This window comes from Drosophila ananassae, chromosome 3L, assembly GCF_017639315.1.
Source record: "Drosophila ananassae strain 14024-0371.13 chromosome 3L, ASM1763931v2, whole genome shotgun sequence".
NCBI classification, from domain to species: Eukaryota; Metazoa; Arthropoda; class Insecta; order Diptera; family Drosophilidae; genus Drosophila; species Drosophila ananassae.
The window spans coordinates 13,095,074-13,109,837 of record NC_057929.1 but is presented as its reverse complement, the minus strand read 5'-3'; the positions used below and the strand labels follow the sequence as shown (position 1 = coordinate 13,109,837).

General features: G+C 44.3%; 1 protein-coding gene across 1 annotated transcript in view; it reads left to right on the top strand.

Annotated features, from left to right (window-relative positions):
* The window catches only part of LOC6494345, a 41,676-nt gene that overhangs the window by 22,996 nt on the left and 3,916 nt on the right, over window positions 1-14,764 (top strand). The window contains exons 3-7 of the mRNA XM_001960457.4: window positions 5,473-6,374; window positions 7,954-8,199; window positions 9,081-9,382; window positions 12,474-12,579; window positions 12,694-13,326. Of these exons, the coding sequence (XP_001960493.1) occupies window positions 5,996-6,374; window positions 7,954-8,199; window positions 9,081-9,382; window positions 12,474-12,579; window positions 12,694-13,326 (1,666 nt within the window). The 5' untranslated portion in view covers window positions 5,473-5,995. The remainder of the gene's footprint in view (window positions 1-5,472; window positions 6,375-7,953; window positions 8,200-9,080; window positions 9,383-12,473; window positions 12,580-12,693; window positions 13,327-14,764) is intronic.

Here is a 14,764-nt window from a genome sequence, read left to right as displayed (position 1 = left end):
TGGAATGTTTTTAATGATAGCGAGACCCTGAGACAAAGTGCGCATAAAGTGCATTCAAAATGGCATTATCAGAGCCACTAGCACACACACGTGCGCACACTCGTGTATAAAAAGGGGATCTGCTCTCCGCAGGACATCCGGCAGGACATCAAAGCTGACTACGTGCCACGGGGCTTTTATGCAAATTTCAGATGCCAACCTTTGCATGCATTTTATGCATGCCCTTGCCATTTTACGCTCAACCCGGGATTTTTCCCCTTTACACTTAGTTTTTTTTTATTATTTTTTTCTCGAAGGGCTTAGTCCTCGTTCAATTGGCCAACAATTCGATTTTATTTGATTTAATTTTGTTCTTTTTATCTCGTTTATGGCAGCTGGAGTGGGCTGAGGGCTAAGGACGCAAAACTTTTTGCTTTAACTCGGCAAAGTCAATTAGGCCAACTGTGCAAACATTTGTTTACACATTCACAGACAGGACTTGGTGGCGAAAGGACGAAAGGACCACTGGACCATTTTGAACTCGACTGTGACTACTAAACTGCCATTGGCAACGTTTCGCTTAATTAACATTAAATTGTGTTGGAGGTATAGTGGGAGGTACAAGCTGCCCCTGATTCCAGCCAGGTCTTATCCTTCGGCCCAAAAAGTGTTAAGACAAAAGCAAATTGCCACTAAATTGCCACTTAAGGAATTTCGCTGAGCTGGCCAACAGACGAAGCCCCTCGCCTTCGACGACTGTCAATTAAAGCCCAACTGATGTTTAACAATTTAATTATGAAAGTTAACAAGTTTATTTTGAACTATACGGTTCGAGGGCAATTGCTGCCTGCCGTTAAACTATTTTTTCCCCTCAAAAAATAAACCATTTCCTATTGGCCAAATTCTTTTATCAGCTAAGAGCCCTTGGCCATATTGATAGTCCTCTTGTCAGCCTGAAACACTCGAATGTTATAGTTTTGAAAATGCATTATGGTAGTAGTATTTCATTTATTTGAATTATTATCCTCTTCAAATTAAATCTTTTTCAATAAAATATCAAACTCTAACCATTTCAATTACATTAAACTTTCATTAATGATACTTAAGCGAATTTATTGAACTAATTTTGACCATTAGCCGCCAACATCTTTGCCTCCTCTGGGCATACACTCTTCGTTTCTGTTGTTGCACTGTTGTTGGCCATTACCCATTTACCATTTTACCACTTTTTGGGGCACAAAGGAAGCCTTCATTAGCAGCCAAACGACTTTTAAATTTGCTTCTAATTATTGTGCATTTGTTGGGCAGTTTTGCATTTTCCTGCTTGACTTGGCTTTGGCTTCTGGTCCTGCCGTGTATTTATGGGCCAAAAACGTTGCATTTGTGCAGTTTTTAATGAGTTTTTGTTTCTGTTGTTGCCATGCTTGGTGTTGTTCTTCCACGCAGTTTGAGCCAAACTTTTGCCCCACAGAGTTTGCCTCCAATGGGTGCCACTGATGCCCAGGACTGACTAGATGACAGGCTGGAGTGCAAACGCTTGACTGGCCGACTTGCACCGGACTAACTGGACGGGGACTGAACGGGAGTGAAAGGGACTGGACTGGAGGCACTCGAAAAACTAATCAGCGCCGGCAAAAGTTTTTCCTGGCTGCCAGCCATTCTTTCCTACGCTCGCTAGTTGGTTTGGCTCGGTTGTTTTTTCTCGCCCTCCTGGCCAAAAGACTTTACAACATAATTAAGATTGTTGCTAGCAACTTGAGTGCGTTTAATGAGGGGCAGCCAAGGAATCGAGACCGGCTAGTAACCGAGCTTAGGGTATCTCTGAGCGGTGGGAAAAGTTTATAGAAAAAATATTTCAGGAAAATTAAAGATAATAATTTATTTTCTTTTAAATCAAAATATTTGTATCATTGGGATTATAATATTTAGCTTTTATACTCGTAAGAATATCACCAAACCCCCTTTTAACTTTATAGCCAACAAATTTTCCACTAGTGCAGTCTCAATTTCCCAGCTTTTCTCTAGAGCACCGCTTGTTTTGTGAAAAGTTTTCCAACCCGGGACCTCCGGGGGCTGGGAGATGAAGAATTTTCGGGCTCGTTACTTATCTTGCTCATTTCCTTTCAGTGCACTTTTGTGTTGGGCATTAACATGGTCATTATATCCTGCCAGCCAGGACCTTTCCTCAGCCCCCACATCCTTCGCCGGTTGCACCTAATGTCCGTTGGCCTGCATTCGCCAGGCACTTTCTTTTTGTGGCTCTTTTGTTCTTGGCTCTAATATGAATTATGAGCACCTCTCGAGGAACTGCACTCAATTGCATAATCATATGAATTTCCGGTGGGGCTCTAGTTGTATCTCCTTGCGGATATCCTGCATCCTGTATCTGTATCCATTGTTCTTGTTTCGCACCTCCAGCCATAAAACTAACTATTATTTCGCACTCTCTTGGCTAATGTGCTAGGAGTTAGGAAAAGTTAAGGAGCACGCTTCACTGGTTTTATGGCTTCGAAGGCGTGGAAAACATGCCCGCAAATCCCTTCCTGTCGTCTACGTAGCCAGTCCACTAATTCTCCTGCATTTAGTTTACATTACAGACACTTGACTGAACTAATTTATTGTGTTTTTCTGATTCTTCCTGGTAGAAAATAAATTTTGATATTTAAATAATAGGTGAAGGCTTTAATTTCCTTACTTAAAGGGGATCCACAAGAAAATTTGAGAAAAAATTTGAAAAATAATATGTTCTTAGGTTTTGATGCAGATTGAAAGAGAATCGATCCACAAATCGATTAAGGTATCCCGCTCAAGAATCGGATGATTATTGGCAAAGTTACAGCCATCGCTGGGGTCCACATTGTGCCTCCATGCGAGTTTGGGGATTTTGAAGGGGACTACCCAGAAAATTTAAGAAAAAATCTAAAAAATATTTTGTTCTTAGGTTTTGATGCAGATTAAAGGAGAGTCGATCCACAAATCGATTAAGGTATCCCGCTCAAGCATCAGATGATTATTGGCAATGTTACAACCATCGCTGTTGGCCATATTGTGCCTTCATGCGTACTTGGGGATTTTGAAAGGGACTACCCAGAAAATTTAAGAAAAAATCTAAAAAATATTTTGTTCTTAGGTTTTGATGCAGAATAAAATAGAATCAATCCACAAATCGATTAAGGTATCCCGCTCAAGAATCAGATGATTATTGGAAAAGTTACAGCCATTGCTGGGGGTCATATTGTGCCTCCATGCGTTTTTGGGGATTTTGAAGGGGACTTCCCAGAAAATTTAAGAAAAAATCTAATCAGAATGAGAATCGATGTTAAAATAGTCCTCTTAAGGTCGGATGTAAACTTGAGTTCAGTTAACAAACCAACATGCAAATGCTGACTAAACTAAACCCGCTTAATCCGCAGTCGAAAAATCAACTTGCCAGCTTTTCTTCATTCGCTCATTTACTATTTTGTCGTTTTATTTTCCAGCTGTATTTTTTGTGTGGGTTTTCATTGCTGGGTGCTAAATGTCAGCGATGCAATTAAATCGGCAATGGCCAACGACGAGAACCAAGAATGGGATGTCCCACGGGTGGGATGAGGATGGCGGCGAAGTGAAGAGTTTGCTTGGCACGTTATAAAATTATGAAGCGAAATTGGATTTAAAAACAGCCAAGCTATCCTGGCGGCAAAGCTGAGCTAGGAGTAGTGGAAAAAAAAGACAAAATAAAATACGTAGAGAGGGCGAGAATGAGAAATGTTGGCGCCATTAGCGCCATTTTCCTTGGACGGACGACTCCTCCTGCAGAGGGTCCTTTCGCTTCCGCCTTTTCTGCGCTGTGCGGCTGCTGCATTTGATGAGTTGAAAATTGTAATTAAACTGCGTTTGTTGTCATTGCATTTAAAAATAATAATAATAAATAAAGCTAGTAGTGGAGGTGTCTGCGCAGCCAAGGAAATGAATGGAAATGAAGGCACAGCTTTTGTCTTATTTACACCACTCTCCTCGAGCCATACTAGACTATAAAAAGTTTGACTTTGGAGCTTCAACTTTATGAAATGACGTGCGAAAAGCGATGAAATGAATAAAATTCTGAGATGGGTTACAAAATACAGAATATAGCGGTCGCTGAAAGGGTTTTGTCAGGCGGCTGAAAACGCTTTAATTAAAGTGAAACGCAAACATTTCAATTAAGCGGCGACTCTGAGCTGATTCCAATCTGGCTAAAAGGGATAACTTCCGGCAGTCCTGTGACCTGCTCCAGCTCCAGCTCTTTTCCCTTTTGCCCTTTTGCTTTTCGTCCTTCGATGTGTTCGTGGCAGTTCAAATGTTGGAATAAAGGGCACAATTAAGAGGGCATTGGCATTTCGAGGAGAAGGGTGTGTTTTTTGGAATCAACGATTGACATTAATTTTGCATTAGTCGGCGCCTTTGGCGTTCCTCCGAATTAAATTATGCGCGCTAGCCATAAAGAAGGAGAGGGGAAAAAACAGTATTCAAGTGGCCATTGTTTTCTTAGCCAGCAGTTTCCGGCTTGGCCCAATTCCAGACCCCAAAATCCAATCCCAGTCTCTAGCTTTGGCTTATTTTATTTTCCAATTAAGTAAATTGCGTGAGCCAGACGAAGACGCCTCCTCCTTTGTTGTTGTTTGTTACGAAAAGGGCGTCCACAAAAAGAATGAATGTTTTCCTCATGGCGTTCCCACAACCTTCCCCCAAAACAGCCCGCACACATCAATAAATGTTGCGTGTAACTCGGGAAGCATTTCCCAGAGAGCTTCAATAACTAATCGCTGAGTTTTCTCTCTCGGCTTTAATTGATTCAATGTCTAAATAACCTAAGCGCATTACCCATCGGCCCACAAAGTCAGCTTCATTACGATTATGGACTTTGATGTGTGAAAGTTGGATGGCAGAGGCAGTCTATATCCACAGACAGATTTCACTTTGCTAGTCCTCCCATCAGTCCTAATGCCAGAGACTCATTCAATTTGTATTACTCGATGCCTGTATGGACTTGGCCATTGTTATCATTTTTATGAGCTTAGATAATGAGGCCATTGTTAGTTAGGCGGGTTAAATGGGGCCTTAACAAGATGTGTGTTAAGTCTAGATGGCAAAATGCAAATTAGTATTGACAAGCTAGGGAAATAGGTCATACAGCTAAGAGGATATGCCGTAAATATGTTTAAATTATTTACTCTTTAGTTGCCTTAAAAGCTAAGATTCTTCTTTTTCAAATATTAATTAGCTACTAATTTGACATGTAAATGTATAACTGCCTGGCTGACCACTTGGCTAACAATAAACTGGCTTAAAGACCTGCTAATTAGATTAAGTGAAGTGTCAAATTTAGTGCGTTTTCACTTTGTGTGCGCTTAACCTACTCACAAGTGCACTTCAACAGAAGCAGCCAGGCAGCAACAGAAACAGCAACAGCAACAGCCATAGCAATTGCAACAACTACTACTACATACACCATACAAATGTTTTCAATTACAGGCTAGCAACACAACAACAACGAAACCGAGGGGAATAAACTGGCACAACAACTTTAAAAGTACAAACGGCACAAGTTGAGGAAGAGCCCATGAAGTGCATAGACCAGGAACAATGGTAAATGCCACGTCAGCAGCAGCACCAACACCAGCAACAACATCTGTAGCAGCAACATCATCAGCAACAGCAGCAGCAACAACAACGAGAGAACGACAAAAGCGAGTCAACGACAGCTTAAAACATAATACGTTAGCTAAAGGCAACAAGCGGATTGGGTGAAAGGAGAAAGCCGAGGGGAGAAAGCAGACTAGAGCCAGGAGACGACAGACAGGAGACAGAGAAAGTGGCAGAGAACAAAAGCGACATTGCAAATGATGAGAAATCGTTGTTGCAATTAGTTAGCCCAAAGGGTTGATGTTTTGCTCATGAATCAGTTGAAGTCGGCGGAACCGGAAATGCTAGCGAACGGAAACGGGCGGAAAGAAGCTCCAGCTGGCCACTAAATGTCATTGAACACTGACCGATCATGTCCGACGTTGAGAAGGCGATTAAGGCCAAGTTTCAGCACCAGCCGCAGGACATCAAGGGCCCCTCCTGTGGCATTGACGATGAGACCGATGCGGATCCCCAAAGCCGAGCCGCACCTCTGGGATCGGAGGCAGCCGTCAAGACGGCCTCCACCACTGCCACTCTAACCACCAAGCCGGGCAGTTGTACGCGTCGCCTCTGCGGGCAGTTGCTGAAGCTGCTGCTCTCCACCCCAGGACTAGTGCTCTTGGTCATCGGGTACTCTGTGCTCGGTGGGCTCATCTTCCCGCTGCTGGAGGCGCCGCAGGATCTGAGCAAGTCAGCGGCCATTGCCAAGAGTCGGGAGGATTGCCTGAGGGAGCTGTGGATAATAACAGGTGAGTTATATGATCCTTTAAAGTCCTTATCCACTTTATCTTGAATATTTTCGGGAAATCCTTTTCTCTAAAACCCCAAATGACTAAATACCAAATATTTTAACGCTTCGCTAGCAACGCGCAAACGTACGCATAAATTATTAATGGCCAGCACATTTTTGCCGCATAGCCCGTAAATTATCGGCTTGTTTTGCACACTTGATTTGCCAGCAAATTGCCAAAGTAATTCCGGCATTAAAGCGACAATGTTTTGTTATCGCCCATTAATGCTTTACAAACACCAGGCGTCGGCGGGCGCTGGAGGCGAGCAGCCAGCACAAATATTTTAATTATAAGTACCCGCAAACATGCCCATCCAACAAAACCAAACAAAAGCCGGTCTAAATTTCATTTTCCCCCCAGTTCGCGAATTGAATAATAGCAAAATATTTGCATAGCCAAATATTTGGTTTGGCGCGTTCGGAAATATAATTCATTTTCGCAAATTTTTGGAAACATTTTATCGAATCGATTGGTGTGGCGCTTTTGGCGCAACTATTTTTAAGTCAATTTGCTGGCCTGATTTATGGGAAAATAATTACTTTGTGGCACCTGCCAGCGACACTCGCGCCTCCTTTCGAAGACAGTGTTTATTTTCAACTATGGGAACTCTTTCACAGCGACATGTGCGTGTTTATTAGAGCTGATGATTATTTAATTAAAATTTCACATAATAAATAAACCAATTAACTCGAGCTCAATCGTGACTGCGTCGTCTCACCTGCGTCGTCTCAGTCGTGACTGCGTCGTCTCACCTGGCGTATGATTAATATGAGAGAATATGCTTGCCGAAAAGTGGCTAATGATGCGAAGCATTCATCTTACCTTTAAAGAGCTTCTCCTTTAAAAAGGTCATTTATCTTTTCAGTTAGCATGAGTTGTGATTTTGTGAGGTGTTTAGGATATTTATAAGATTGAAGGACAACAGTATCAGTTAAAAATTCCTTCAGACTTGAAAGACTTTACTTAGAACCCCCTAAAGTCTTGTGGCAAAAGTATTCCAGCATTATTTAATTTAGTTGAAAAGATTGGCAAGCCAAGTAGCATTTGATTCTCGCTTTGTTCCCCGAAACTTGCTTGAGTCGATTAGAGTGCGTGGGTGGGTTTTTGGTTGAGCTGTCTGGGGAAAGTGCGCCCTCGAGACCTCAAGAGTGCCACACCCACATTCTGCACACCGCACACCCAAGGCCAGAGGGCGTGAAAAGGGCGTGAGCAACTGGCAACTAGTCCCAAACTGTTGTTAACAAGCAACCTCTACAATTTGCAAGAGGCGAGCACGACAACGACATCAAATGCTGGCAAATTCCTCAAGACATTCGACCGAAATCGAAAGGACGAGAAGGATGTCGGAGGCTACAAGTGGAGGATAGACCGATTTGTCGGCACTTGTCGTTCTCGGGTCGAAGGTCGTTGGGGGTTAACACTGCACTTGGCATGGAATTGCATAATTGCCGATGGGGATAATGACACTTCAGATGAAACTGCTTCGGAAAGAGATCGAAATTAACCCGCTCTAACCTTCCCATTTCTGTATTTCTAGAGAAACTCAACGTTCTGTATGAACGCAACTGGACAATGCTGGTCCATGAGCAACTGCGTCGCTTCGAGGGCTCCATTGTGGCAGCCACCCGGCAGGGATCCGCCGGAGGTGGCGCCGGAGGATTCGGCAATTTTCAGGGCGGCAGTGCCAGTGCCCTGGGCCATTTTGGCTACGATGCCGGCGATTCCCAGAGCTGGACATTTAGCGAGGCTCTACTCTACTCGGTCACTGTGATAACGACAATTGGTAAGTTCCGAATCCGATTTCGACTCCGACTCCATTACCATTTTCCCATCCGTTTCCGCACTTTCACTTTCGCCTTTACAACTAAGCCGTTTAGATTTATGTTTAGTGTTTATCTTTAGGGCGGAGGCATTGTCGGAAGGGAATCCTGCGTGGCGAGCTGCTTATTATGATTTCGTTGGATTTACATTGGACAGGCCAGGCCAGTCCATGGGGGTCCAGGCCACAACTCGTGCCGGGCCCAGTAAATATTTACTTTGGCGTTGGGACGTCGAAACGCCTTCGAAGGCAAACTAAGGCCACTGTGGCAGCAGTCGTAGAGACACATTGTGTATACGACCCGTGGGCGGTGGCAAAATATTTGCATATGCTAAATGGTGTTGTGCTCGGATAGGCCATTCTTGTTGTTACAAATTAACTACATCTCAGGGTCTTCAACTTTAATAGTGTAGGCTAAGAGTTCATGGAAGGGAAGTGTTAGTACTGAAAGATAAGCACTAAAATATTACTCTAAACGGATTTATTTTCGGCATTATTTAGGGTGGAAGGAAACATAATTAATATGATTTTTGGCTCCTAGATTTGAGACACAATTTGCCAAACTATTCGAGTTTGGAAACTGTAAAGATTCTTGGTATTTTTCCCCACACTTTTATTAGATACTGTTGCCAAGTTTGTCAGATACTTGAAACACAGTTTGGGGCTTAGTTTCATATGCAGGACCATTACCCGACAGATTGAGTTTCCCCAGGACCTTCCTTCATCGCCAACCGATTAAAACTATATGCATTTATATTAGCCATTGCGTGCTTGCCATCCCAGAGTACTCAGCGGAGATACATACAAGTCTATTGCACCGATCCTGATCTAGATTCTGTTTGCAGGTCATGGCAGCCTCACGCCGCGCACCGCCGCCGGCAAACTGGCGACCATTCTGTACGCCCTGGTGGGCGTGCCTCTCATGCTGATGTGCCTCTCCAGCCTGGGAGCCCTTCTGGCCGAGGGTCTGCAGTGCACCTACGTGCGGCTCTGCTGCCAGCTGCAGCACCACCAGCACGGCCACCACCACAGGAGCAGGAGCAGGAAAAAGTCCTTGGCCACGGCTTCAACGACGGCCGCAACAACACCGACCAGCCTGGAGAAGGATAAGGACAAGAACAAGTGCGGAAAACGACAACGCCTGGGGGTGAGTACATGGCGTATGATTGATATTATTTTAGTGAGTTCAGCAGCAGCGGCATGCTGACTGCAAGGACATTTTTATGGATCTTAATTCAATAGTTCCTGCCCAGTAAGGAGCAACAAACTTATTGCTGTTGATGTGGAGGAACTTTCGAGCAACAGTTGCTGACTAACCCAAAAAGCAAAAGCATCCAAAGTGCTCTAGTTTAAAGTAAACTTTCGACATTGTTGGCGGGGAAAAATCCGCTGTTTTACGCCAGAACTTTTCCCACTACTTCCTAAGTGTTTCGCTGGTAGTTTTTCCACCAGACACCCTCTGAAACTTTTCCGCCAGCTTCAGTTCCGATGACAGCTTCAGTTTGGTCAGCAAGAACATTTTTCGAAAACTCTTCTGGATTCTAGATGCTGTAAATGGAAATGGAGTAGCTTTTTAGCCAAGATTGCGATGGGCATCTAAGTTAGCCCATACAGTTTGATTATCCATGGGCTCTATTTGATTTTTCTGATTCAGAGACTCACCAGCCAGTCATAAAGGTCTCGAATTACGAGTTTTAATTACAACAGCAGAAGCCTTTTAAGTGGATCTCCAACTTCGTGGCCGGTCATGGCCGTGGCCGGGTGTGTGCCGGTTTTCTATTAACGCAAACTGAAAGTTTGTAATTGATTTGGGCCAAAACAACAAAGAACTTTTATTTTTGCCTTTTTGGGCTTTTGCTGTGTTGGTCTTTCTGGGTCTTCCCACTGCGGATGGCTGACTACCGGGTCGGAGTTCAGTTTCACGTTTTTTCCTGGTTTATTGCGTTTTTATTTCTCTGTGCTAACAGAGCCATCGCTGTATACATTATAAATAATTTTTTAGGATATCAAAACTCTGACTAGGTTGCCCGAGAGCCCTTTTTTTGTGTTTTTGTGATTTTTATTTACTCTGTGTTTTTGTTTGCGTGTTTTGTGCATTCGTGCATAAGTTTTGTAAGTGATTTGCTGGGCTCCCGTAATGACATTTCTGTTTTAGTCGGAACCGGGATCCGCGAGTTCCGGTATTTGCATGTACTTCTCTAGGCCGTAGGATTCTCTTAACAATTTCATTGCCATTCCGGTGCGCATTCCTCTTTAAAGGCTTTAATGGGGAACTGGTTACCCAGTTCCAGGGCAAAAAACAAACTGTTTGCATTCACAGCTTTTTCAATTGTGGCCACTCATTTGGCGGACTATATGAGTGTCCTGCAATCCTATAGTCCTGTTTGTTTTGCTTGCACAAATTTCTGTTTAATTGGCAATTTATGGCAGAGCGGCAAAAACGAATTGAGTAAAAAAATTGACGCAAAAATACAAATTAAAAAGAAATATTGTGGTTAAATAAATATATAAGTGATTTTGCGTTGTGGCTGGCAAAAGTTCGATTTGACTGTTTGTCATTTGGACGGTAGGGGGGGAAGGTTCGGTCGCGGCAGGATAACGAGAAAACAAATAAAATTCATTTCATAAATTAACATTTACTCGCCGCCACCGCTCTTTTTTCACTACTATGGCAAACTTGCTTTTGTGTCGACACTTTTAATGAACTCGCAAACTTTTGGCCGTCAAACTTGAATTTGCCAGCCACGGAACTTGACTCTTTAAACGAAGGGCTCCCCCACTTTAAGAGTTTCGAAAACTTTCCACGACCCTTGCACTTTTTGTTTTATTTCCAGTTTGGTCGACGGCATAAATTTAATTTTTTAGCCCGGCCAAGTGCCTTTCGGTTCGTGCCGCGTAAATTGAAAAGAGTGCTCGCCACTTTAATGTGGCGCTGGGAAAAGTTTTTCCGCATAACAACAATTACACGGCAGCCGCCTGGAGGCATGCAATAACTTCTCATTTCCTGCCACCGACGGGTGTCCTAATTGATTTTGATTCGGCCCATTGGATTCGAGCTAGCTGGAGCTCCAGTTGTGTAGAGCTCCCTCACAGATCCTCTTTAACAGCTGAATAGAACTAAAAACTTTTCCACATCCTCAACGCTCGAGTGGTAATCTATGTTACTTGCCGTGTTCACCGGCATTCGAGCATGGAATTCCCTATTTTTATTCAGCATTTTCTTACTCCTTGGCTGGCAGGCAGCTACTTGTTGAACAGGATTTTTGCATTTGCCAAGAAAAGTGAGTTCTGGCAAGTCCAAAAAAAGAGCAAATAATATAAGGAGTTTCTTAAAACTTCAAATACTTTGGCACGTGAAGAATTGGAAACTTTAACCATTTTAAACATAAAGATATTGGCTTTCATATCCTTTTTCTCTGTGTAGGTATAATTTCTGGTATTGGGCTTGTTTCTGGTCCCGGCTGCATTTAACAACTCATTAGGGCGCCTTCCAATTCTAGGAAATCTCACAAGCTCGCCGCCTTGATATGATTTTCGGTGCCAAGTGGGCTTTGGGGGCTTACCACCGTACCGGACCGTAAGGACATGCGGCGGCCGCAAGGATACGCATGGCCATTGATAAGACAGGCAGCCAGCAGATTGCGGTTGACTCTGGGGGATGTGCAGTCATCGGTTGAATTATTATCGCCATCATGTTGACTGCCGCCTGCTCTTGCCGCTTGCCCTTTTGGCTTTCGGCCTTTGCTGTTGCCACTGCCACAGCCATTGCCTTTGCGTTTCGGCTTTCGTCTTTTGCAATTATCATGACGCATGCTGTAACGAAGGCTTTTGGGTTTTTGGCCCAAACCGCAAGACTAGCAGGGAGACATTTCAGCCGTATGTTTGCGTGTCTTTCCACTGTGTGTGTCCATTAGATTTGTCTGGCTTTTGATGATGATGATGATGATGCCACAGAACCGCAACGCACACACGATGCCAGGCGTTGCCCACAAACAGCTTTGTGGCACAACCACGACGATGACATCATTTTCGGGCCTCAAGAAGCCCTGGGATTGAGCATGCAAATTACGTGTTTTATTGGCAAACCCTCCTTCTCTCAGTCCCTTTCCGAAAACAAGGGAAATCAAAATTTTCCATTCCTAATTATTGGGCATTGCCACTCAGATACGCACTGGAAAAGATCCGATGGGTCTTTGATTCCCCTTCATATTAAAACCCTTTTCATTTTCTCCATTCAGGCTAACTGCAGAGGCTGCAAGTACGATGCGGCCAACAGTGAGACGAGTCTGAACGACTGCTTCGAGTACGGGCCGAAGGAAAAGCTGCCTCCGGAGAAAGGGGAAGGTAAGTTGTGGCATTGTCCGTATGCTAATTGTATTGTCAGCACAATTGGAAGTCGTTAATCATCTTTAACACGTCGCTTCTCTTTCGATTTCTTTTGTCCGTTGCGGCGAGCAGATGCCTGTCAATTGTTGCACAACTTGAATCAGCAGCAGCAATTTTACCAACAGCAGCAGCATCATCAGCAACAGCCACAACAGCCGGATGTCATGCTAATGACAACGACAACAGGCAATGCATTGCTGAAATACGAACCGCAGCAGCAGCAACAGCAGCAGCAGCACTTGCAACAACTACAAAACCAACAACAGCAGCAGCAATTATCGACAGCAACTCTCCCGCGGCAACATCACCAGCAACAGCAGCAAGTGCAACAGAATTTCGTGGCCGTCCCAAGCAGCATGTTGCGCACAATGCCGCTCACAGTGCCACCGAATTGTTATGGCCCTGCAACTGCCACGATTTACTTTCCGTTTGCCCCCTCGGCGCCCGGCAGCCCCGCCCACGGCCACTCCCTTCTGGCCGCGAATCCGAATCCGGGTCTCAATCCGAATCCGAATGGGCTGGGGCATGCAACCGGGAGTGGCGGTCTGGTCAAGTATCACACGTTACATTTGCAACCGGCTTCCGGCAAGCACCGGGTACTGGCCTCGGGGCTCCAGGACTCTTCAGTACCCGGGCCGGAATCGTCGACCCTCGAGGCCATCACACTGCCACCGCCGCCGGCCTATCAAACGGGCAGTTTGCATGGTAAGTGCTCCAATTGCTTTGTTTATTGCCATGTTGGTGTAAATTGTGGAATGAATTCTATAAAAAATTATTTAAAAGAGTATGAGGAGCTTAAATTATAAGCTTAACTATATAGTAGGAACATTGAAAGGGAAGTGTCTTTGTTTGAAAATTCATTGAAATTGAAATTCTGACAAATTAAGTCCATGAAGTCGTAGAAAGCTAGAATAATTCTAATTGGCGATTTAATCCCTAATCGAACAAAATGAATGTCAATGGCCACCTCAACCGTGTCTGCCTCAGAATATTTTCATGCATTTTCAATATAATTTTGAATTGTTAATTAGCCATAATTGTGGTTGAACAAGACTCCTGCATAAATTGTAACAAAGGAGAATGAAATATAATTGGATGAACAATTTGTGGCAGCAGGGTGTGTCTGTGAGAGGTTAAAACCGAAAATGTTCTGCTGACAGATTTGGCTTAACCTGGGCTTCCCTTGGCAACAAAACCGAACTGTAATCAATCAGTCATACGCCCCGTTGTCGCCTGTTCCAGGGGCTCATTTACGCATTCAATTATATAACAATTTGTTGGGTGGCGACATCATCGTCCTCGCAGATGGATACCGAGGAGTGGCAGCTTGCAGGTTGCGGCAAAAGCAGCAGCAACGGCAGCAACATCAGCATCAGCATCGTGTTAAAATGACAGAGTTAAGCAGACACACTTCAAGCCGCCACCCAAATGGGCGTGCCAGTGGGTGGGGCATTAAAACTTTTCAACTTGTGCTGCTTGACATGCCACGACAGCAGCAACATCAGGGGCAACAGCAACAACAGCAAGGACATCATGCACTCCAAGCAACTTTCGACATGTGCGACACTTTTATTGACGATAATGATGACTTGGCATTAAGACGAAGTCTCGCAGGACATGCTCCTTACAGCTTTGCTTCACACCGTCTGCTTGCAACGCATGCAAAACTCATTTAAGCTAACAGCTCGGTCTCGGCGCGGCACGTGACTTGCTTTTAATCAAAGGATTCCGCTTAATTTCGCAACAAATGTTAGCGTGAGACTCGGTCATTTTTCAGGCACGACTCTAGCTGCCTTTGATTGCTTTATGCATGTTAATTGTCTGCAACTGCCACCAGGACACGGTCCGAAGTATGGGACTGCCTTCCATCCCAGTCTCTAGAGTTTTCCCCCAAAATGTCCGAAACCTTTGGCATACCGCACCATTAAAGCCCGGCCAAAAGTTGGTGCAACCACAGCTGCAAAGTGACTTTCAGGGCAGGTCCTGTTATATAGTATGTCCTGCCAAGCTATTCCCTGCACTCTAATGAATGTCTTTGTGCGCTTTTGTGAGCGTGCGAGTGCGGTGTCCAAGTTTAAGTAAATATTTTCAAATTGGCCATTTCCGGAGCAGACCGCACTCTACCGCGATTTCCCAGCGTCCT